Source organism: Delphinapterus leucas, chromosome 1, assembly GCF_059928025.1.
Source record: "Delphinapterus leucas isolate spDelLeu-1000000601 "Yukka" chromosome 1, BTC_Dleu_Yukka2, whole genome shotgun sequence".
Classification (NCBI taxonomy): Eukaryota; Metazoa; Chordata; class Mammalia; order Artiodactyla; family Monodontidae; genus Delphinapterus; species Delphinapterus leucas.
This window is the reverse complement of record NC_143129.1, coordinates 20,213,619-20,239,082: the sequence shown is the minus strand read 5'-3', so window position 1 is coordinate 20,239,082 and position 25,464 is coordinate 20,213,619. Positions and strand designations below refer to the sequence as shown.

The 25,464-nt window shown below is 41.9% G+C and overlaps 1 protein-coding gene across 1 annotated transcript in view; it reads left to right on the top strand.

Annotated features, from left to right (window-relative positions):
• USH2A (usherin) overlaps nucleotides 1-25,464 on the top strand; it is a 777,251-nt gene that overhangs the window by 697,563 nt on the left and 54,224 nt on the right. Inside the window, exon 63 of the mRNA XM_022579226.3 lies at nucleotides 3,046-3,367. Within this exon, the coding sequence (XP_022434934.3) occupies nucleotides 3,046-3,367 (322 nt within the window). The remainder of the gene's footprint in view (nucleotides 1-3,045; nucleotides 3,368-25,464) is intronic.

The window sequence follows — 25,464 nt, the reverse complement described above, 5'->3', positions numbered from 1 at the left end:
CTCCTGGAAACATGCCAGCCCCTGGTCAGTTCTGAGAACCCCAATGCGGTTATCTGAACTAGACTGTGAGGCAAAGGAGTATTATTTTAAAGAATGAAAAAAGGGGCCATCATTGAGAGCTATTGCCAGCCAGAGTTGGACTGATCCGAAATTTGCTCTGGGGCCAGCCCTCCTTATTGAATCCAGCACGTCTTCCAGGAATAGTGAGGCTCCTCTGACTATTTCCCCAGCCCTTCAGTCAGCTCTGATCTCGTGGTTTCTTGGGACGGCGCCACTCTGCCAGCTCCTGTTTTCTTAGTGGTCCCCTCTGAGCTCTCTGATGAGCAAGGGTGTGTGTTGCTTTCCACACAAAGGAATCTGACCACCAGCCCTCTTCCCATACGTTAAAGAATTGCTTGGCTTTTTTCCCCATCACATTTTAACTAACATACATCCCCAGAGAGAAGAGTAACAAAGGACATTTTATTCTTAAAATTTAGTAAAATGAACAGAACCACTTTAAAAGAATTAAAGGCTGGGTGTTGATTACCAACCACCATTGATAAAATTCATCTATTATTGTAATGTACTGATGTGTAGATTAGATCTCTCCTATAATTATCTCTGATATATAGTGCTGTTGAAATGAAACATTCGCAGTCTTATGCACCTCCTAGTGACAATTATTTAAGGTTGCATTAAATATTAAACAGTGATTAAAACTTCTGCAAGTATCTTCCATAGCTAATCCACATGCTCTGTGAGTTGGCTTTTATCTTACTCTGATGCAGGGCATAAAAAAGGCCCATGTTAGCTGCAGAGCTGTACATTTCATCCCGGCTTCCTCTTTACCTGACTGATACTTGCACGTTTTAAAGATCATATCAGCTTGCTCCCCTCCGAAACTCTTATTCAAAAAGATTTCTAGGGGAAAAAAAAAGTCTCTGGATGTGAGAGGGACATTTTTCCCAGGCTGAAAAAAGAAAGTCTGATTTTTCTGAGAAACTTAGCCATGGGATTTAAGGCAATGAGAGATGCCCCTTCACCGTCCACTCTCATCGAAGGTGTAAGTGACATTAATGACTTAGAATATCAACGGAATATTACTCAGCCATAAATAAGAATGAAATTTTTGTCATTTGCAACAATATGAGTAGACCTGGAGGGTATAATGCTTAGTGAAATAAGTCAGACAGAGAAAGACAAATACTGTATGTATTCACTTATATGTGGAATTTGAAAAATAAAACTAATGGATGGATATAACAAAAGGGAAACCGACAGATACAGAGAATAAACTAGTGTTACCAGTGAGGAGACGAGGAGGGAAGGGCAAGATAGGTGAGGGAGGTTAAGACATACAAACTACTGGGTGTAAAATAAATAAGGTATGTGGACGTAATGTACAGCACAGGGAATATAGCCAATATTTTATAATAACTTTATATAGAGTATAAACAATAAAAACATCAAATCACACACACAAAAATAAAACCAGGGCTTCCCTGGTGGCGCAGTGGTTGAGAGTCCGCCTGCCGATGCAAGGGACGCGGGTTCGAGCCCCGGTCCGGGAGGATCCCACATGCCGCGGAGCGGTTGGGCCCGTGAGCCATGGCCGCTGGGCCTGCGCATCCGGAGCCTGTGCTCCGCAACGGGAGAGGCCACAGCAGTGAGAGGCCCGCATACCGCAAAAAAAATAAATAAATAAAAATAAAACCAGAATATGACGTCTATATGGAGTTGGGCTTCATGTCGTTTGGGGTCTTTCCAGCAGCTTAATGTTTACTGAGTACTGCAAACTAGTGTGTCCTCCTTGGGGTACCCCCCAGATGGTCAGTAGGAAGAAGGATCCTGAGAATACCCTAAGAAGCAGGAGGAATCTGACCCAGAATTTTAAAACCACCAGAGATAATCCAGAAAACAAATAATCCAGACGTGGAAAATCAAAACTGAGTTCTCAGAATCGCTTAGAAGGCAGATCTGCCATTCACAGCTGTGGATCTGTTCACCAATTAACTGGCAGCCCATCACGGTGAAAATGGGCGTGAGAGGAGAGGGAGGGAAGGGGAAGCAGAAAAGGGAACTGGGAGACTCCCCAAAGGGAGAGAGAAGTGTAATTAAGAAGAGGGCAAGGGGAACAGAAAGAAAGCGAGGAAGTGAGCACAAGGCGGTGATTATCAGGAAGAGAGAAAGCAGAAAGTAGAAGATGGAAAAGCCTGGAAGCAAAAGAAATAAAGGGAGAAAGGGAGGTGGCTGGGGCTTGAGGGGAAATTAGGGGTGTCATAATATCATAAAAATTAGAGGCATGGAAAAGAGGGGGAAAGCACTTATTTGCAGCCATAGGCACTTAAGACTAACAAAAGCCCCTTTTGTTGGAAGGGAAAAGCCCCTGTTATGTAAATAGACCTTTCCCAGTGGCAGAAGACCCGCTATGAAGCAAAACATAATTGATTGGTTGAGTTTAACTGGATGGTGATAAGGTGTCTCCATGATTGATAATCTGGTGTGTAGCTGGGTTAACTTTGGCCCCAGAAGTTCCCCATGTGGTGTAAGGGAGCCTATTTTAAGATGTCAGGTATCAGGTGAGGGGATTTATTAGCACAGAGACCTTGACTCCATGACCTTCCTTCCTGACCTGGAAACGTTCCTGGGGAATCATTTAGCTCCAGCTGCAGAGAGAGGAGCTCAGGGCTGCTGAAAACTCGTTCAAACTCCCAAGATCTGTATTCTCCCTCGCTGTGTTAAGGAACTCTACAGCGTACCAGAATTTTCCTACTGGAGAGCATCTTGAAAGCATTCTATACATTCCTGTTTAGGGAAGAATCGTGCCCGCCCTTTCCAGACAGGTGAGCATCTTCCTTTAGTTTGGAAAGCCAGGAGGCTTGAAAATGTTCTAAAATTTCCGTGGAAACATGGCTTTGTTGTCCTTGAAAAGGGTTCGTTGTAGGTAAGAATAGATATATATGTGTCTGTCTTTTTTTTCAGAAAACACTTGGCCTTTTAAAGATTCTTCCCACAAAAATCGATTCTGCCAATAATGGGTTATTTCTGCCTTGTGTCCTGAAGGTATGAAGTTCGAATTCAAGCCTGCACCAGGCTGGGATGTGCATCAGGTGACTGGACATCCATACAGACCCCTGAGGTTGCACCTCGGATGCAACCGCCTCCACATCTAGAGGTCCAGATGGCTCCAGGGGGATTCCAGCCCATGGTTTCCCTTCTGTGGACAGGACCACTCCAGCCAAATGGACAAGTTTTATATTATGAATTGTACAGAAGACAAATAGCAACTGAGCCTGGAAAATCAAACCCAGTGCTAACCTATAATGGAAGCTCAAGCTCTTTTATGGACATGGAACTACTGCCTTTCACAGAGTATGAATACCAGGTAAGAAATGTGTGTTACCAATAACTCACACTGAGATGGGTGTGGGTACACGTCAGCGCCTGTCTGGAAAAAAATTGCTTGCAATCTAAAAAGCCACTTAAAGAAACATGGGACTTATGTAGTTTAATAATATTCTTTAAAAAAACATTTAAGCAGTAAATGAGGGAGGAAAGGCCACATTCATTTGCCTTCTTCATTTTCTTAGTTCTTGATCCGTGTGATATAGGCTTGTTATTCCTATGCAGATTTCTGGTGAAGTATTTGCATTTCTTATTAATGAAGTGGTTTCTACCATTAAGCTTCTCTCTGTCAGTGTTGCCTTGGCTGGAAATACTCCTTGTGAAAAGATCACTTTGAAAATAACTCAGGAATTGTACCGAGAGAAAATAAAATCGAATGGGCAAGCATCTCCAGCCCCTGTGCTCAAGAAAGACATAGACTGCTGAGAAAAGTCTAGGGGAAAACAACTAACCTGTGCATGGAGATGAATTAAGTTTTGTAGGAGGACAGCCTAAAAAAGAGGACTTCGCATATCCCTAAAAAGTCAGGAATTAAGAATACTATTCTGAAGGTATTTTGAAATCAATAGAAGACTTCCATTAGGTTTGTTTTGTTTTGCCGTCTGGGTGCATTTGCAGTTTTCTTGTAACAAGCAGCTCCAGTTCCTGTGGGGGGATGATTCCTCCACCCCGTGCTCAGCCTTGGTGGGAGTGTCAATCAATGTGTCAGGCTGTCACCTAGCCAAGTGTTGGGCACCCAAGCGCTGCTCTGCCCCTCAGACTTGCCTGGGGCCTGATCTCCAGCAAAGTGACTCAGAATTTTAAAAGGTGGAGCTAAGTCCTGATAAAATATCTCTAACATCAAATCCAAAAGCTTTTCTTATCCTCACCATTTCCAAGCCTGGTTCTTCAACTGTTCTTTTAATTACATATATAGTTGTCCCTCGGTATCCAAGGGGGGTTGTTTCCAGGACCCCTGCAGACACCAAACTCCTCAGATGCTCAAGTATCTTGTATAGAATGGTATAGTATTTGCATATAACCTACGCACATCCTCCCCTATACTTTAATTCATCTCTAGATTATTTATAATACCTAATACAATGTAAGTGCCACGTAAATAGCTGTAAATACAATGTAAACGCTATGTCAGTAGTTGCAGGCATGCAGCAAATTCAAGTTTTGCTTTTTGGAACTTTCTGGAATCCTTTTTTCAAATATTTTGGATCCACAGTTGGTTGAATCCACGGATACAGAAGTCATGGAGAAGGAGGGCTGACTGTACCCCCAATAGATTCCCTGTTGCTTAAGTCTCTTGCTTGCAGTTTCAAAGGAAACTTCCTGAATGATGCAAGCACCACGTGCCAGGCACAAGACCAAGTGCAATTTTCTAGAAGAGGAAACGGAACCTTGAACAGCTTACCATAACCAGAAATAATAAGGTCACGAAGTCACCAGGAATATGGCGAGCAAATCAATGAGGGCAGTGATTAGAGGTAACAGTTTAGACGTGAAAGGAATATGTTTTAGGCCAGTAACGTACAGGACAAATTTCCCAATGAAGTTAGTTAGAATTGAAAATATAAATTGAGGGCTTCCCTGGTGGCGCAGTGGTTGAGAGTCCGTCTGCCGATGCAGGGGACACAGGTTCGTGCCCCGGTCTGCGAAGATCCCACATGCCGCGGAGCGGCTGGGCCCGTGAGCCATGGCCGCTGAGCCTGCGCGTCCGGAGCCTGTGCTCTGCAACGGGAGAGGCCACAACAGTGAGAGGCCCGTGTACCGAAAAAAAAAAAAAAAAAGAAAGAAAATATAAATTGATCCTTGAATGGTTTGGAGAAATACATAGATATAAACCCATAATCCCTTGTTTGCAATTCCAAATCTAAAAATCTCTTTAAAAGAAGTTGTTGGGTTTTCTTTCTCTCTTTTTGTTTTTGGCCAAGCTGCGCAGCTTGTGGGATCTTAGTTTCCCGACCATGGATCGAACCCAAGCCCACGGCAGTGAAAGCGCCGCATCCTAACCACTGGACCGCCAGGGAATTCCCAAAAACAAGTTTTTATCTAGGTTTGGTACAACTCATTCAGCAGCAAAACCCAGTTTAAACAAACCACACTATTTACAGCATTTATTTATCTCATTTAATATGAATAGTTATATATTTTGCTACAGAAGTATTCTATTACAAGGGCATTCTGCAGATATTACAAAATATACAGTATATGCATTTTATTAACTTTCCCAAATCTGAAAAAATTAAAAATTATTTAAAAGCACTTCAGGTCCCAAGGGTTTAGGGTAAGGATTGTGGCTTATGTCATGAAGGAACAAAATATCTATTGATGCCACAGTTGGAGAAAGAATACTGTCAGAAACAGCCAGAACCTATGTGGCCACCCTTTTGTTCTTTATCATTATCTTTACAGAAAAGTATCAAGTTATCAAAGACCTTTCTATTCTCAATTGTCTAGTCCCCTTTATGAATAAAAGTGCACCTTTGTAAGAGAGCTGAATGGAATCAGCATGAAATATTTGACCTCTAACTAGACAAAACTAAGAGACCTGTGGATACTGAAAGCAAACCAGTGATTGTAGCTTCTTTGGCATCATACTGTGTCATTGGGTAAACAATTGGCCATATCATCTGTAAAGTCTTACCTGAGTTTTCTAAGGAATGGTAAACTCCAAGCCCGTGTCTTAGCTCTGTCAGTTTTCTTACGGTTGGAGGATGGAGAGAATGAAAAGTGCCCACCAGACTGAGAAGGTATCTTGAGACCAAAAATTGAGGCAAGCAGCTCCGTATAATCAATGGATCAGTTTATTATACTTACGCACAGGGTGGGATTGAGCGGACAATAATCCAGAAACACCATCAAGGGACCAATGGGACAGTTTTATAGTTAACCTAGGGTAGGGGGTACGTGCTTGGAAACAGGACATGCATTCCTAAGTCAAGATTTATGAATCGGTAACTAGTTTTGTGGGCCCTGTGGGAACATGTCAGCGAAGGTCTTCATCGTTGTTTGGGGACCAACAGACCATAGAGGCCACCTGGTCCTAGTGATTATGAAAGAATATCTACTAACTACAAAGCGCTTGAGGCAGAGAACTGAGTCACTGCACAGACTGCACAGTTCAGTCCTGGGTAGGGTCAATGGAAGGCCAGGAGGAAAGGTACGAACCCAATATGGCAACAGTGATGCTAACAGCCATACACTCACCAGAAGCTAAGGACAACCAGTTACCAAGGGACCCACATTTCAGAGGGGAGACAAGTTAAGGACCTCAGGCTATGCTCTTTTTTTTTTTTGCAGTACGCGGGCCTCTCACTGCTGTGGCCTCTCCCGTTGTGGAGCACAGGCTTGGACGCACAGGCTCAGCGGCCATGGCTCACGGGCCCAGCCGCTCTGCAGCATGTGGGATCTTCCTGGACCGGGGCACGAACCCATGTCCCCTGCATCGGCAGGTGGGCTTTCAACCACTACGCCACCAGGGAAGCCCCTATGCTGTCTCTTTTGTAACTGTTACTATCAGCCCTGTGTCAGGCTCCTCCCCCATACTCACATCACCCAAATGAAATTACTTAATTTGGTTTTCACAGCAGACTGACCTCAAATTTGCATTTACTAGCTAATCCCATGTTGTTACAACATAAGAAGGATAGAGAGCAGAAAAAAACAAAAAATCTAGCCTATCAGCCCCAAAACCAAGATTTTACAGGAAATATTTTGAAAAATATAGATTAAATGCTGAAATAAATGAACTAAAATATTGGATTTATTTAGCCTGTGCAAATGCTAAGTCTTTATAGATCCTGAGTTATCTTCCCAAAGTCATTTAGGAAGTAATGTACTATAAGAATTGATTTCCCTTTAACAAAAGAACATTTTGTCTTTGAGATGAATTTGAATTGATCTCAAACCTGTCTGAGGGTTACTTTATCCACAGGCTGCTTTTCAGAAAACACCTTTATTGTCCTAGAGTCATTGGTTCGCCCACCATATCTGTGATTTGACCCTCCTACAGAGGATTGTGTTTTTGAGACAATCCATATATTCGTAGGGGATGAAAACAAAGAACCGAGAAACTGCCCAGAGATGGAAACCTATTCATCAGAAGGATGGTGAGAACCCATGGTCGGGTAGGTGGCCGTCCACCTGGTGTGCCTGGAGGGTGTCCAGTGTCCCTCCCCACACCCCACTACCTGGCCCTATGTCATTGTATTCATTTCCAGTTTTGAGTTAAATCATTGAAGATAGCTCCCAAACATTCCCTATGTTATCGAATGGGGGAGGGTGTCCTGCTGCTAGAGGCTAACAAAATCAATTACATACAAATGTAAATAAAACGGAAAGGTGCCTTTAATCAGAATGCCGGCCATCTGGGGATGGTGGACTTAGTGTCCCCCAAAAACCACCTCCAAAGATTCTGCTCGGCCATGAAAGCTTTTCAAGGGAAACAGAGAAGTAATCTCAGTTAATCATTGACATAAGGGGTCAGAGTCTTCGCCATCCCCCACTGCATGTAGGCTTGTGATCTTCCTCTAGATCTCATCTTGGTCACACAGTTTGTTTGGGAGATTACTGAAGGGGAAGGTAGGGAAGAGATCTGGTCATCTGTTAGTTACTTATTCTTCATTTCTACTTCTTTGATCTATGGAAGACAAGTTAGGCCAGGTGTTGTGTGATTAAAAGATTTGAAAGGTGTGCTTGGACGGGAGATGAGTAGAGCACGGGGGCGCCTGGTTTAAAAGTTAGTTACAATATAGCTTTGCTAAAGTGACAAGAAAAGGGGCTCCTTGCTGAGGGCGGTTTCCTGCAAAGAGCAGCTTACAAACCCCCACTTGTCAGACATCATTCCATTTCTATGGGATTAGGGGCAGAGGTCTATCCTCCGTAACTTTTTCATGCTGACATAGGCACCATATTCTTTTTTTTTTCTTAATTAATTTTTATTGGAGTATAGTTGCTTTACAATGTTGTGTTAGCTTCTGCTGTATAACAAAGTGAACCAGCTATATGTATACATATATCCCCTCTTTTTCGGATTTCCTTCCCATTTAGCTCACCACAGAGCATTGAGTAGAGTTCCTTGTGCTATACAGTAGGTTCTCATTAGTTATCTATTTTATACATAGTATCAATAGTGTATATATGTCAAGCCCAATCTCCCAAATCATCGCCCCCCTTCCCCCCTTGGTGTCCATACATTTAGGCACCGTATTCTCAGAGTGGAAGATGTCAACATGGGTCTCTTTGCTGACAATTTTAGTTGTCTGCTTACATATACGGGCAGAGCAAGCTACAATTATTTTGATGCCCGCAAAGATATAGATTATTATGAGCAATAACGTTAATCCCATTGTCTTGAGGCCAGTTCTTGGAATTGTGCTAGCCACAGATTCAGTACTACTCAAGATGGAGCAGTTATGTCATGGCTACAGTCTGGTCATCATGCAGTTAGCTTTTTTCCTCTGGTGGCAGTTACAGTGTCTATAGAACAACTCAGGAATGTGCATCAGACACCGAGTCTATGACTCTCTTGTCCTCACCATTAACTGCTCGGTTTTGTAGTTGGAGGGTGAGGAGGCCCTGCAGGATTCTGCTCGGTTCCACCTAGTCTAAATTAATTCATCAATCTGATGACCAATGATAGAGCTCTGGGGAAAAGAATACAGCGCGGATAAATTCTGATGAACGAGAGGGTCAAGAAATACCTGGAGAAAGAGATTCTCACTGAGAGAGGGGAGAATCATTTGCTACAGAATATCTTGGAGGCAAAGACCAGCAGATGTCACCTCACAATGACTCACACATCAGTATGGGAACTGGCATGTTTGGAGGTGGGCAGAAGCTGTGTGATTTTACAAGCACCTTCTAAGTTTTCAGTGATACCTCAAAATTGAACGCCCTAAGGCGTTAGTGGCTCTCGGTGTTTATAGTACAAAAGGATTGCCCAAAGAGCACATTCAAAATGCAGACGCAGAGGGGTGGGATGGCAATTCCCAGAAATCTGCATTTTTAACCAGCAGCTTAGGTGGTCCACAACCTACTTTTTTGAGAAATACTGTCCCGGAGGGTACAGCCATGTTGCTATGCTACTTAAGCCTGATTTTCTGGTGCCGCTTTCCTAAATCAGTGTTCTCAGCCCTGACTGCACGTTAGAATCGTCTGGGGAACTTTAACAGCATTCTGAATGCCAAGGCCCCATCCGCCTGTAGTTCTGCTTATGGGGTGGGTCCAGGCATCAGTGCATTTCAAAAGGTCCTCCCTAGGTGATTCTAATGTACAGTCAGGGCTGAGAATCACAGTCCTAAACCATCGTAAACTGATTGCCTAAGTAAGTGAAGCCAGCTCCCCTCAAGTGCCTAATTTACATGATGATAATTGATGACCAACCTATTTACCTTGGTCTGTCCATGGCTTTCCTGAATCAGAGTCATATTTATCATTTTGGATGAAGCTGGAAAGGTAGACAGAATATATTACCTGCTAAGCTCATGTCTTCGATTCATCAAATAATTTCTTTTACTCTTCCTCCTGGATTTTATTTGGTTTTGGTTGTCGTTGTTTCATTTTGTTTTGTGTCTCACTTGGGAGGCCTGGAAGAGTAACATTCATCATCATTTAAAACAGGAACTTTCTGGTTTTGATCCATTTCAACACAGCTTCTACAATTCTGGGATTCTGAAGGATCAAACTCTGAAGGATCAGCTTTCATAAAACGAGTAAAGATCTGAAATTGAAATCACAGAAATTTGGAGTTTTTAAAAAAATATTTCACAAGGATGAATGGGCTGGCTTTGCAGAGTGACGCAGTGCAGGGCCTCATCAGAGAACAAACATTTGTGAATTTCAGATATAATTTTATTTACCAAAACCCTACTTTCAGACAACTCTATAAATGTGTGATTCATACATCAATGAGGTGCATCGTTACCAAATGAAATTCTTCCCATGCACAGGCCTTTTCGTTAAATGAAGATTACAGGCTAGCTGTGCTACAGAATACATATCCAGCAGAGGTTTTATTTCACAGACAGTACTCATTTCTATCATCAACCCTCTCAAAATTGGGATATACTAATATATACGATATAAAGCTCCAAATTCTATGTGGGGAAGTTTCTAATTGTTCAGCAAGAAGATTAAGACAGTAGTCTCTGCAGGTTTCAGAGACGGACCTGGGTGTGAGTCTGCTTTTATAAGAAGCTTCAGTTTTGACCTGCGGGGAGAGAGCTGAGACCGCTGAGCAGTTCTCAGTAATTGTGCATTCATATTCATACTCTCGCTGAAGGCGATGACTCACCACGGATTTGCTCGGGCCGCCATGGCCCCCCTTTCATTGTCAGTGACTTAATTCGTTTTCCTGAAACTTCCCCACTTTGACAGATTTTTTTCGATAAGCACCCACGCACACCCAGAGTCTCCAAAGGCTCCTGGGGCCTCGGGACTGGACCACTGAGACCCGACAAGTCAGCCTTGGAGGAAACCCCATGTATGACGCACTTGAGTGTGGGTCTGATCTTGGGGCTGCTGCTATGGAAGCTCCCCAGGACGGCAGCCTGCTACTTACTAACAGACCAACGCTAGCCCCGAACAATTCAGTCTGAAGGTTTACGCGGGAGAGGATGGAGGAATGGTTGGAGGGCAGACAGTCAAGTGGGTCCTCACTGTTCCTGCCAAAAGGAGCTGTGTGGTGACTCCAGGAGGGGACAGCGGAGACGTTCTCTGTGCCAGCCCCACGAAAGGCTGCAACAGTGTGGACGACAAGCTAGAAAGGAGAAACAGAAAAGACAGCAGCTTTTAGTCCTTTCCCCCTATTTCTGGATCCTTGAGTAAATTAACCTCCTTCAGCCTTTCTTCACCTCAAGGTTCCCTCCAGGGCTAGATTCTGGGGGCATAAGTGAGGGTCATCTACAACCATACGCTTTTAAAAATTCTCATCAAACATTGGCTTCTCTTGATTGGCCTTGGTCATCTATGATTTGTAAAATCTCACAGGATATTTTCTGACCCTAAGCGATTTGATTTTCTAACAGTTTTTAGCTTTACGTTGGATCAAAGCAAGTGACTATATAAACAACAGAGTCCTACTGTGTAGCACAGGGAACTATGTTCAATGTCGTATGGTAATCCATAATGGAAAAGACTATGAAAAAGAACACATATATGTATAACCGAATCACTTGGCGGTACAGCAGAAATGAACACAACATTGGAAATCAACTGTACTTCGATAAAATTTTTTTTAAAAAAAGCAAGTGAGGGTATGAGACCAGCTTCATACACAAATAGTCGTGTCATTATCCACCACCAAAATGGATATATGGAAGGATCAATAGCGGTGTTTCTGAAACCTAATTTATTTATGTACTAATAAATGTATTGAATGAATTAGAAGTATATTATAAAATATAAATGTAAATAAATAATAAAATTAATTTTTTTAGTTTACTAAATAAGAGTCCCACTTAGGCCCTCGAGAAAATCTACATCATCAGTAAGGTGTCAGGACTATTTCACTCCAAGTGAAAGCCAACTTGCCCTTAAATGGAAGAGAATTGTTTCTGCTCACCTGTCTGGGAAAGGGACGAAAGAAGTTCCTTGAAACCAAGGAAAAGGTGCAAACACTTTTTTCTCTCTCAAGAATCCCTCTGGGAGCCTGAGATGCAGGATTTGACACTGTTGGATTCATTCCTTCTCTCCTTCCTTCACCTCAGGTTGCCTTGATTTGGCTTCATTTTTTTTGTTTTTACATCTTTATTGGACTATAATTGCTTTACAGTGTTGTGTTTGTTTCTGCTGTACAACAAAGTGAATCAGCTATATGTATACATATATCCCCATATCCCCTCCTTCTTGAGCCTCCCTCCCACCCCTCTAGGTGGTCGCAAAGCACCGAGCTGATCTCCCTGTGCTATGCGGCTGCTTCCCACTAGCTATCTATTTTACATTTGGTAGTGTATATATGTCCACGCCACTCTCTCACTTCGTCCCAGCGTACCCTTCCCCCTCCCCGGGTCCTCAAGTCCATTCCCTAGTATGTCTGTGTCTTTATTTCTGTCTTGCCCCTGGATCTTCATGACCATATATTTTTTAGATTCCATATATATGTGTTAATATACGGTATTTATTTTTCTCTTTCTGACTTACTTCACTCTGTGTGACAGACTCTAGGTCCGTCCACATCACTACAAATGACTCAGTTTCGTTCCTTTCTATGGCTGAGTAATATTCCATTGTATATATGTGCCGCATCTTCTTTATCCATTCATCTGTCGATAGACGTTTTGGTTGCTTCCATGTCCTGGCTATTGTAAATAGTGCTGCCTCATTCTATACCAGACTCTCTCCAGGCATCGGAGAAAATCACTACCCCAGCACTGCGTGATTCCACCCTTCTCTGTGCTTTGGTTTCCTTGTCTTTAAAATGTCGATAGGAGCACCACTGTACTCTTGGCCTTGCTTTGGGATGAAATGTGTTGCTATGTGAATATGCTCAGGACAGCACCTCATACCTCGAAGCTATTCAACTAGCATAATAATAACAGGTGTTATTATCATTACCCTCCCACCTCAGAGTGGAAAGAGGACTTCTGTCATCCAATATCCATAAACCAACCAAGGGCAGGACTCTTACTGACAGCCTAGCACTATGTACGTTCCCGTGAGCAAGAGAATAGGCGACCATGATTGAATAGGCCTGGGCATAGGGCCCCCTCCTTCAGTCAGGGTTTCATGGGTATGTGGGAAACACTTTCAGCCAGAAACCAGAGCTGCCCCCACAACTGCACACAGCAGCCATGCTACCGTGAAATCGTTAGAATCCTGATGCTCTTTCCCATTTGATGCTCACAGCCATTCTGTTTTCCAGATGAAAAAACTGAATGAAAATCATACAGTTTGGGCAAGATACTTCATTTCTTATAGCCTCACTTGCTCATTCAAAAATGGGTATATTGGGGACTTCGCTGGCTGTTCAGTGGTTAAGACTTTGCCTTCCTGGGCTTCCCTGGTGGCGCAATGGTTGAGAGTCCGCCTGCCGATGCAGGGGACATGGGTTTGTGCCCTGGTCCGGGAAGATCCCACATGCCGCGGAGCGGCTGGGCCCATGAGCCATGGCCACTGAGCCTGCGTGCCCGGAGCCTGTGCTCCACAACGGGAGAGGCCACAACAGTGAGAGGCCCGCGTACCGCAAAAAAAACGACTTTGCCTTCCAATTCAGGGAGTGCAGGTTCGATCCCTGGTCGGGGAGCTAAGATTCCACATGCCTCGTGGCCAAAAAACCAAAATATAAAACAGAAGCAATATTGTAACAAATTCAGTAAAGGCTTTAAAAATGGTCCACATCAAAAAAAAATCTTTTAAAAAAAAGGGTGTATTATGAGAACTAAGAAATTTTGTGTGTCCAGCAGGATGCCTGCTACACAGTAGGGCCGCCTCCCCACTCTACCCTTAGCCTCCCACTAAATAAAAGAAGGAGGTGCTTTCTTCCAAGAGGGAAAAGAGCCAGGTTAACAAAATTCTTCTGTCACTAACAGTCATTAAGCTGGTGTTAGAATGTAAACATCTCTAACCAAGAGCACAATTGGCTCTGAAGGTGTGATGCCCCTTTGATGAGACAGTTCAACCTTTCTGGTCCTTGCTACTCTCTTCCCAGGAAAAGAATGACTTGCCCATGTTCCCATGGATAAGATTCTCTTGAACTCTGATAGTCTGATTCTACATTTCTGTGACTGGTAACTTACTTCAGATTGCTTGTTTTCTCTTGCCATCACCCTTTACTCATTCCTTTCTTAAGAGTTTTTTGGTATCGTATTTAGAGAAAATTCATTGAGCATGTTTTCTGTTTGGCTTTCGGCTTGCATTTAATCAGGTATGAATCCCCCTAATGTATTTCTGACTGGTGTGGAGGCTGTTGTCTAGTTAGTTTCTCCTACAGGATCTAAGCTGCGCCCACCCACGACTCCCACAGCTCAAGGTTTTAAATGATTTATTGATATTGGCTGACTCAAGCCGTGCATGCATTCTAACACCTTAGAGCCTGAGCGCCACAGCTTAGACTGAAGACCATCAGGACATTTCGTGAATGGAAATCTGAATTCTGGCACTCAGGCCAGGGACCATGTCCTTTTTGGCCATCAGGTCTTTTGTTGCAACAGGAGGTCATCTCTACCTGTGAGGGCACACAGGAGCACGTCTGTTTTTGTTCTGTCCCTCATGGCACCCCCTAGGGCTCTACTCCTAAGCCCTTTTTGTCAGCGATCTCTACGTTGCCTTTGAGACAAGTTACTCGTCTGAAGATGGGTTGCTTCTCACCTTCCTGTTGACCCAACTCACTTAAGCCATGATTGATCCTCCTGTCTCTGTGTTGGAAGCTTGTTGGCTGGACATAAAACGTTCAATGCAACCAAATTTTCTCCAAGTGAATGTAGGTAATGTAGAATTCCAACCTGCCCTCATGGCTTTTCACAAACGGTTACTGCTTAGCAAGGTAGCCATAAAAATGAAGGTTCTCCAAAGTCACCTGAAACTTAGGAAAGGGTGAGACATGTTTTCCTTCTTTCCCTTTATCCTCTAAGTTGAGGATTTAATAACTTGTAGTTATTAAGCAGCCACCAAGTTCAGAGTGTATGTCTAGTTGCTAGGATTGCTGCAAGAGGCTAAAAACCATGGACTCTGCTGCTCAGGGGCTTAAAGTTGAGTTGATAAGACAAAGAAACAGACAACTCCTCATCTTCAGGGACAGCCCAGTCCCACACCAAACTCTCCTGGACACTCTCATTCCACTCTCTGGCCAGATGGTCTTGAGGAGCACGGGTGGTTCCTTGACATTAAAGACGAGAAGCATTCCACAGAGACATGAGGAGGGACTATTTCTCTATTTCTGCAGTCTCACAAAAGATGCTCTTTCCAAATCTCTCCATCCTTATGAGCAAATGCATCTCTCAGCCTACACACTGTTATTGGTACCTTGGAAGGGTTCAAAATGTTCTCCCCTCCAGCAGTCAGAATCTCAGCAGGGAGCAGTTAAATGTCAAAAGGACATTTAAAGAGAATTTAATGAAAAGACTTTATGGAGGTATGGGCAGGATTAAGAGAATCAATAAGGGATATTAACATATTCTGGGACTAGCCATAGCCAGAAGCCATTACCTCTAGACCTAAAAGGACAAGAGGAAGAAGCTGTTTCCGGAACCCAGTAAATGCTATAGCCAGTGGGGTGGGGCTGCCATTTAGAAGCTGTGCCCATAGAGAAGGAACGCAGCCTGTTGCCAAACCGGGATACCAAAGAGAGAGAGAAGGAGAAAACAAAACCCTTCTCCTTCTTTTGTAAAGCAGTTTGCAGAACCAGCTTCACGGGCTACAGAGAGGAGCAGGGAAGGGCAGAGAATGGATCTGGGGACAAACAGAGAATACCCAGCACATCCCCTGTACCCCAGATTGGAGCTGCTTCTCACCCATGTTGTGACAATACCTTCTCCAGCAGAATTCTTTTTGGGCTAGAGGATCACCTGGCAAGCTTTGGCTTGCCACTCTGTGATTATTGATAAAACACTAAGTAACTCTGAAGGCTTTAGGAGGATTGCACTTAAGTACTTGGGCTAATGGTGTATTTCCATTAAGTTCCAAATAAATGTCTTGGTCTCTATGAAGCAATCAAATCTACAGATGGTGACAAAAACGTTAACATATTGAAGTAAATCAGATGCCGTTGATGAAAATCTTTAAGAAGATGGTCGAGGCTTTCTCTTGTAAATTGATTTATCTACCTGTTGATGGATCTGATCATTACTAAGATGCCTATAAGTGTCTAGGAAACTGTACAGTTCTCTCCCAAAGGCATATTTTCAATGGAAATTGGAAACAAAATTCTCCACTTCGAAGAATCCATTGAATTGCTCCACCATTTTCATTTTACATACTTCGGGGTGCTTTTGAGGAATTTTAATTAATAATAATGTTAAATGGAGGATGCCACCCAATCAACAGATTTTGATGCAGCAGCAATATTTCTGAAAAGCCAGGCTTTTATTTATTCTAACCCTCAGAGTTCTAGAGTGGAAAAGTACCCAGAGACAGAGACACAGAGAGATGAGGGCTGACCTCAGAACGTAGTGAGGGTTTTCAGATCTATTGTTGATCCATAACAGCTAAATGGACCCAGAAGTGAGTTACAGAATTGCTATTTAATCTCACTTTCTCTTCCAAGGGGTCATATCCTGACGTTTCACACAAATAATATAATAATAACCATCGTTATGTATTTAGTGCTTGCTATGTGCTAAAGACTATGTTAAAAATTTTACGTACATTAGCTCATAATAATCATTTGAGACAAGGATTCTTCTGAACAATTACCCTTAGAAATCCGAGGCACTGCGAGGTTAGTTAACATACCCAAGGATGCAGCTGGTGAGCAGGAGAACTCGAATTTGAACGTAGAAATTTAAGTTCTAAAGTCTGTGTTCTTAAATTCACCCTCCGGTTACTCCAAATTGTGTTTGTGTACAGCTCTGGGGATTTCAAAATCTTAATAAAATATTTATAAGTGTACTTACCCACCACCGCATTCCTCAAAATTTGTAGCAACTTTATTGCATGTAAATCTCAGAATAGTCCTGTGAGGTAGAGATTATTTTTTCCATATAATCAGGAAACTGAATGACCCAGTGAGGTGCCCAGTCAGAAACGTTAGAGTCAGAACTTGAGTCCAGATGTTCTGATCCCAAATCCCGTCATCATTCTGCTGAAGCACAGTGTCCTCAAGTCACACCCATCAGGAGCATGAACTCCTGACTCTGCAAAGATAAACTGACTCGAGTTGTAATCTAGGCTGCATGACTTATTGGTTCTGTGTTCTCAGCCAGTAATTTACTCTCTAAGCCTCAGTCTCCTTACCTGTAAAATTGGGAATGAAAAAGCCTACCTTAGTAGTTTTACTGACCAGGGTTCTTAGCCTCCTTAATCAATATAAATTGATCAGAGGCCAGACAAGAAATTCAGGCAAGACTTTATCGGGGCCCCTGCTGCAGCAGGAGGGGAGCGAGAGCAAGCAACAGGTCTCCTTGCTTGCTCGCCAAGGCAGCAGGGAGCTGGTTCCTTACATGGGGTGAGGGTAGGGATGTGTCCGTGGGTCGGGTCAGAGGGTGGCTTAGGTGATCTGTCCACGCCTTTGGTGATGTTGAGTGCTCCTGGCTCTTCAGAAGTGGCAGTTGGCTTTTTTTGGTCTTCTTGTATCTTGTTGTCCATAATTTTTCCCCAAACTTGCATGCACATAGTTATTTTTAGTCCCTTATAGTTTCTTTGTATTTTGTAGCTCAAGGAGACGTTTGTCCAGATGCAAGAACTGCAGCAAAGGGTCCCAGGTCCCAGCCTGTTTCAGTAGGATTGCTGTGAGCTTTAAATAAGTTAATTTAAAGGCCAGGACAGTGTCACTCACATATAAAAGTAAAATTTAAGATAGAAATAGTCAATAGAATTAGTCAATATCCAGTTATCCCTCTACAACGTAAGTCAGATAGTCGCTCCTTTACGGGGAACCCTCCCTTGGCCTCCCATGAAATGCAAACTCCTCTCTGGTTCAGTGAGGTCTTTCATGGTCTGACTTTTGTCCACATCTGTCATCATCCTGTCACTCTCTGGCCCTTACTCTCCGAGTCCAGCTGCACCAAACTTTTTTGAGACGCCAGCCTCATGGCCTTTTGCGCTTGCCCTCCCTTTGCCTAGAATGTTCTCCCCCCAGGTCTTCATATGGTGGCCTCCTTCTTGTCCTTAGTATCCCAGCTTGATTATCACCTCCTGAGAGCACCTCCTGGACAACTCAACCATTCCCTACTCCATTGCTATATGCTGTAAGTTGTTTCCTTTCTAGCATGTATCGTCACCTTTTTGTTTTGTGTTTATTGGCTGGCTCTCCCTAACAGGGTGTTAACTCCAGCCTTGTTCACTGTTGTCTCCCCAACTCATAGAATAGCGAGGCACATAGAATGGCTCAGTGAGTACAGATGATAGATAATCTTACCTAGTTAACTATACTATCACTTCTTGAGATGTTAATCATGATTGGCGATTGTGAGCTTAGCTTACTCTAGCAACTAATTGTGGAGAAAGGATATGTTTCCAGTGTTACGTTAGTAGGGTATAGTTATGATCTCAGTTAACACAGTGGAATTTACGTGCATTTACACATGTTTGGAACAGTAGGGAAAGTATTTGAGTAGCATTTGCCTCTGTCTAACATGCGATATTGTTTAAAGCATGACACGCGGCAGCAGGTATGGATGCTGTGATGTTTGCGGTCACTGTCACCGCCTCACTTTGGGGCCGTTCTCTGCAGAAACAGCCAGTCTGTGCAGGGGTTAATGACAGCTCTAGGGCAGGATCTCAAACACTTACAAGATGTGTCCAGACCCTCCTTCAACAGAAAAAAGTAGAGAGTTCAGGCTTTTACATCACGTACCTGTATTAGAAGGCTGGCCCTGCCACATACCAAGGTGCATAAACTTCTCTGTGCCTCTGTTTCCCTGTGTGTAAACTGGTGGTGATGCTAATACCAGCCTCATAGGATTGCCGAGAGGATGAAATAAATGAGTACATGTAATACCCTTATAAAAGTATAAGTGCTCAATAAACCCATGACCTACTTTTACGTATCCTCCATGAGAGCTGGATGGGACTGGGTTCCTATTTTCTCTCAGGGAGGGCAGACACAAGCAATAAAAAGGAGTATGATAAATTCCAAATTTTCATTATCATTACGAACATCGCATGGAAGCTAGTTTCAGTATTCCCCACTAATGCTGAAGCCAATTTTCCCCTCCTTATATTTTAGAAGAGAGCCATTAATATTTGTTGAGCACCCACAAAGGGCAAGGCTGTATGCTCAGCAGTAGTGACAGAAGACACCCATTTCTAGCAAGGAAAATGTCTCGTAATCTCTTTACTAGCTTCACATCCCTGAATTTCAAAAGCACCAGTAGAAAGGAACACAATGTTCTGCTGTACCCTTCGTCCCCTGGGTCCCAGAATTCAATTAAAATTGTGTTCCATCTTGCCCGATCCAAAGTGTTTTAGATTAAAGAAGCCTGGAATGCAAGGACCATATCTGTAAAAGCATAACTATTAATGGACCCAGCAAAGCACCATGCAAACAGAGATGCTGAAAAAAGTCCATTTGATGATGAAAGAAAATCAGATAGGTTGATGGTTAAACAGATAGCTACACAGAGCTTTTCAGCAAGTTATTCCTTTATGACTGCAGCCTACAGGACGGTTCATGAAATTTTTTTTTAATCTCGTTATCTTTTCAGATTTATTGCCTTCCCTTTCTAGCCACGAGTCTCTCTTAACCACGGTTCTGGCAGAGTCCGTTTTGGCACGTTGCTCTTCGCACATATTCAAAACCCACGGCAAGCTACCCTTTAAAAAGACATTAGCGTGAGTGCTATGGGAAAATATACTCCAAGGTTGTAGATGAATTGATATGATTTCCTTGATTGTATCTTTTTATTTATGAGGCATAGTTTATGAGTGCTGGAGAGCAAACTGCAGTGAATGATGACTAACTACAGCCCAAGTCATAAATCAGGAGCAGTGAAAAAAGAGGTGATTTTGATCGAATCTATTGAATTAGCTGTTGGCCTCAGCCAATACAGGTATCGGAAAGACCTTTTTAATATCTATTTGTCTCTCTTCTGGGAGTGTGATAACAATCTCATTACATGCCCCTAAGAAACAAATAATTTAATTGTTTGCCTGTTAACATGCGACCTATTTACTCTTCTTATTAATTACTGGCATGGCTGTTCATGTTGGATTTTTGTTTACTTCTGATGTGAATCGTCACGAAAATATATTCACATTCTCCAGTTTTTATAATGATGTTGCCTCCCTAACGCTGCTTGATATGAAACAATATTGTTGAAATGTCTCTGTTTCATCAAAAATTATCATTATTCCACAAGGAAGTGTGTTTTAGAATAGCACAGAAGTTGCAGAGAACTGAAAAATCCCTCCATGTATTAATCCTCTGAGAGTAGCAGTTATACTGCAACTCATAACAAACAGCCTGGAAGAAAGAGCAAAATCTCAAATTGCTTCAAGGACAAGGATAGCCACTGTCACTTACATTAGGAATCAACAGATTAGAGGGTTTTTGTGAAAGATCACTGGCTGAATTTGGTTATTCCTGTGATCCATTTTTATATGGAATATGATAGCAAATACAAGAACAAATAGACATCAGCTGGATGCTAACAGTATAGAAAGCATCACTAGGTATGGCCTCTTGGTCTTATCAAGACTTGTAGCATTTCCCCAACCAAAAGAATCATAAGGTATTTTTACCATTAAGGACTTTTTTATTCCATGATAAAGGAAAAACACATCAAGAAACCCTGGAAATGTGGAAATGTACATTAAGAGTTTCTCTTTGCAGTGAGGCTACACTTGGAAAGTATCAGTCCTGGGGAATGTTATTTTAGAAAGCTGTGAGCCATTGAGCGAGACAACGCATTGAAATGAAAACTGCTTTACAGTTAAGTGTGGAAATTGTGCTAAAGCATAACTAGGTCAGTAACATAAGCACCCAATGGGCCACCACTCTAAGAGAATTTCTGAAGCATCTCCCCTTCTGCCATCCTCGGCAGAGTCGTGGGTCCTTCTCTTTCTCTTTCACAAAATTTATTACAAATGCTTCCATTCACAAATCTTGCTTTCCTTCTGGAATAAAATTAGAAGGAGAAATGTTGGATGAGAGGAATTAGGAGCATTTTAGAATGGTTAATAATATTCATCTGGGCTGTAAAGAAAAAATAGACCCAACAAGTTCCAGAAAGATCAATGTTTCAAGAAATTTGCACCTGGAGTGAAAACTAGGCAGCAAATGGTTGTTCTCCAAAGCTAGTGAACTCTGGTTCTGCTTGGAACTGTGGCCACTGTAATAAACTTGGTGGTGATCATTGCAATTGTAACATATGCAACCAGATACATGCTGTGTGCTTATTTGAATGGCTGAAGGTAATGACAAAAGTAATGCAAAGTACAACTCTAAATAGACAACACATGAACAGAAATTGAAAAATGTATGGTGCCTAGATTTGTGTACCTGGTTCTATAGAGAAGAGCTCTCTCTGTTTCTCAAATAAGACTGGGCACAAGAATCACTTGGAAATCTGTTAAAAAGGCAGGTTCTGAGATCTTTTCACTATAAATTATCTTACAAGAACACAAGATGATTTTGATGATTGTAGCCAAGGAACACATTTTGACAAAGACTCCTCTGAAGGAAGATTTCTAAGAGGCAGTTTTCAACAGAGGACAAACAACTGAGCCCATTGTTTCCACAGCAATGAGATCTGGGCAGCGTGGTGACAGATGCTGACATCTCATGTAATTAAAACTTTATAAAGCAAACTACAGTGATTAGACCTGGGGGATGGGGAGGGGAGCGGAGTAAATAAAAGAACAATTTTATTTTTTAATGGAAAACAGCATAAAGATGGTAATAGTCACTAGTTAGATATCAAAAATTAGATTGAAAACAAATAGATCTATTCTTTCACTAGTCAGTTATAGAATTTATGGTTAGATCATTTTAGTTATTTACAATGTATTCAAATAGTTAACCTGTGTTTTCCATGACATCTTCTTACATTGTAACTCCTTTCGCTGTTTCATCCAAAACGTTAGAGAGGAAAACACCCCAACTTGGCCAGTCCTAACTTGTTCTCATTTTTAACAGCTCTGCATTGGGAAGTTCCTAACTCTTATGTGTGTGTGTGTGTGTGTGTGTGTGTACACACATGTGCAAGTGTTCATTAAACCCAAATAAGTTACTTTAGTGGAAATTTTAATCATCTAATTTTTTATTATAAAAAATATGTTCAATTCCACTAATGCTGTGGGGTTAAGGATATTCTGAATACATGAAAGATAAAAGTATCCTTACTTTTTTTTCTCTTGGCCATGGAATTCATAAGCTGTACTTCTGTTTCCAGCTCTTAAAATGTCCCTTCTTTTTTGTGAGTAGCTCACACACTGTTTATATACTCAATGATGATGTGAGGGAATCTTGGGATACAAACCAGATGGATTGGCTTATCAGTTAGCTAACAAGTAGATAGATAGGCGATAGATGATAGATAGATAGATAGATAGATAGATAGATAGATAGAATAGATTGAGATAGACAAAGTAGGCAACTCTACGTCTGTTCTCAAGATATTTAATTTCTTGATTCGTTAAAAATAAAAGATCAGGGCATATTACTCAAATTTTCCCACTCAAGATCTCTGCTTTTTCTTTCTCTACCATATAAAGATGGACCCAAATCTTGGGCCCATTATTTCTCAGTAGAAATAAATCATAAGCATAATCTGTTAGTATTTTTATCCTGAACCTTGAACTAGACTTTAGTTCCTTTATCTTTTTTAAATAAATTTATTTATTTTATTTTATTGTTTTACTCTATTCTTTTTGGCTGCGTTGGGTCTTCGTTGCTGCACGTGGCTTTCTCTAGTTGCGGCGAGCGGGGGCTGCTCTTCGTTGTGGCACACGGGCTTCTCATTGCTGTGGCTTCTGTTGTTGCGGAGCACGGGCTCTCGGCGCGCGGGCTTCAGTAGTTGTGGCTCGTGGGCTATAGAGCATAGTCTCAGTAGTTGTGGCGCACAGGCTTAGTTGCTCCACGGCATGTGGGATCTTCCCGGACCAGGGCTTGAACCCGAGTCCCCGGAATTGGCAGGCGGATTCTTAACCACTGAGCTACCAGGAAAACCCTAGTTCCTTTATCTCTTGTTTAGCTGGGCATAGACAAAAATCTACAGCGATTTTTGGATAAAGGACTTTTTACCTCGAGAGAGAGAGACAGAGAGAGAAAGAAAGAATATCACTGACAGTTTCTTTTTGACTTTTCTTCTGGTGGTTTGGTATAAGATACAATGCCTTGTTGGTGCAAGATTTGTGAAATCCATAATGCTTCCTTAGCACAGCTTTCTCTTCATTGTAACAGCTTTCATTTCCAGAGGAGCTCATGTAAATAGGCTGCTCCTGCTTTGCATAAGCATGTTGATTTATATGAATGCTATTTTGATCTCAAATTGATTGAATACTAAAAAGAAAGACTAGGAAAAAAGCACTGTATTATGAAGGTCTCCTGTCAAAGACAAAAGACGCTAGATCCTACATACATTTCCACTTACGGATGGGGAATTCTTTATTGCCTAGGTTTTAGAAGAGAATATTTCTAAAGATCCATAGCAAAATACCACACTATTGAGATGCAAGTATTTTAAAATACCATGGATTAAATTACGTTTTGGAACTAGGACTCCTCCACCCCCGTTTGCCCAAGTAGCGCAGAAAGGCATGAGGTCTAGTCCCATCTGCCAACAGCAGCATTAAAAAGCCTTAATAGATGGGATGCTCAGTAATTAATTGGCAACTTGCTGAATTTTTGTCAAGCCCAGTTGCACTTTCCTCCTTGTGTTCTCTATCCTTTGTGGCCCCCACTAAAATTCTGTATACCCTTAAATCACCAACCAACCAAAGCCCTTCTCTTGGCAAAGAATTTGATATCAGTATGTGCACCTTATTTTGCATCCCTTTCTCAAGAATATTTTCCTTTCAATCTTTGTTACTCATTGTGTAATCAAAAATACTCCCCTTACCCCACTGCAAGACATCCACAGTAACAGAGGTTGGTCTGGAGCAGACTGGGGAGTCCACGACTCGTTCTCATCAGCCCTGAGATCTGACCTCCTCACCAATTACCTCCTATAGCTACCCTCCCTGTTGTAAGACTGACCATGGCCATTCCAGAGCGGATGCTAAGAGCAGCTACAGCTGTGTTCTGCCCTGTACTCTGGTTTCCATGGAGTCTAGCTTTCCCATTGCTAAGACAGTTTCCTGGGCCTATCAAAACAAACCTCTATCATTCGAGACAACCTGGGCATGTCTATTTACCCTTGCAAGCTAAGAGACTTTACCCAATCCAGAATTGCAGGTAGGTAATTGTCTATAGAAAAGTCATTTAATATTCATGATCCTGAGTATCTTATTTATGTGTATGGATGACATACAGAATCAAAAGCACAGTTTACTGGGAAGAGCAATAAAGTTTATTGGCGAGTAGAATTCTAGTTTCAGCTCTAGTGACTTCTGTCACCTTGAACAAGAGTCACATTTCAGAGCCTTGATTTCCTCATCTGTAAAAGGGGCTAATAATACATTCTCCAGCCACCTTACGAGGTTGTGTTGTGAGGACCAAGTCAGCGAACGTTTCTTAAAGTGCTTTGTAAAGTATAGAATTTATACAGATGTTAGTGGTTATTATGCAAACTATGAGAGAAATGGATCAGAGCTCTGAAAAGAACAGGTTCTGCTTTGTCAGTAGGTTCGTAACCTCTTTTTAAAATGTGGCATGTATGTCAACTATTTCTCAATAAAACCGGGGAAAAAAACGGGGTTTCTGACAATCCTATCAGCAAGAGGCTGGAGATTTGCATTTGACAGCAATCCAAGAGCAATTCAACATCAGAAATTTTACTTTTACAAAGAAATCTGCAAAAAAAAAAAAAAAGTACAGAAACACTGATAGAAGTTAGCCTAAGTACTGAAAATCTCTCCAATATTTATTTATTTTCTTAAAATTATTATTGATACGAAAGCAAAATAAACAAAAATGAAACTAAACTCTCACTGCAAAGTATTCTCCTACAGTGTTTTCTAAATATCTCGTATTTTGAACATTCCGCATGCTCTTTTAACACCGCACACCTAGAACGTGTGTACTATAGAATCAAACAAGTTTTCCAGACTTGTCTTTAAAAGCTCAGAACAAATTTTTATATATATATATATATATATATACACACACCTATATAATTATGTAAAACATGTATATATCATATAATGGTATATATTGTAATTATTATCTATAGCGTATATATTGTATATATTGTAATATTTGTGTGTGTGTGTTTACATATATAAATACACAGAGACACCAAATGAGGGAACAATTTCCTGAGGTCAGACTTGCACAACATGAAAGCTTACTAAGGAAGACTCCTAAACGTGCAGACAGTCTGCTCGGAT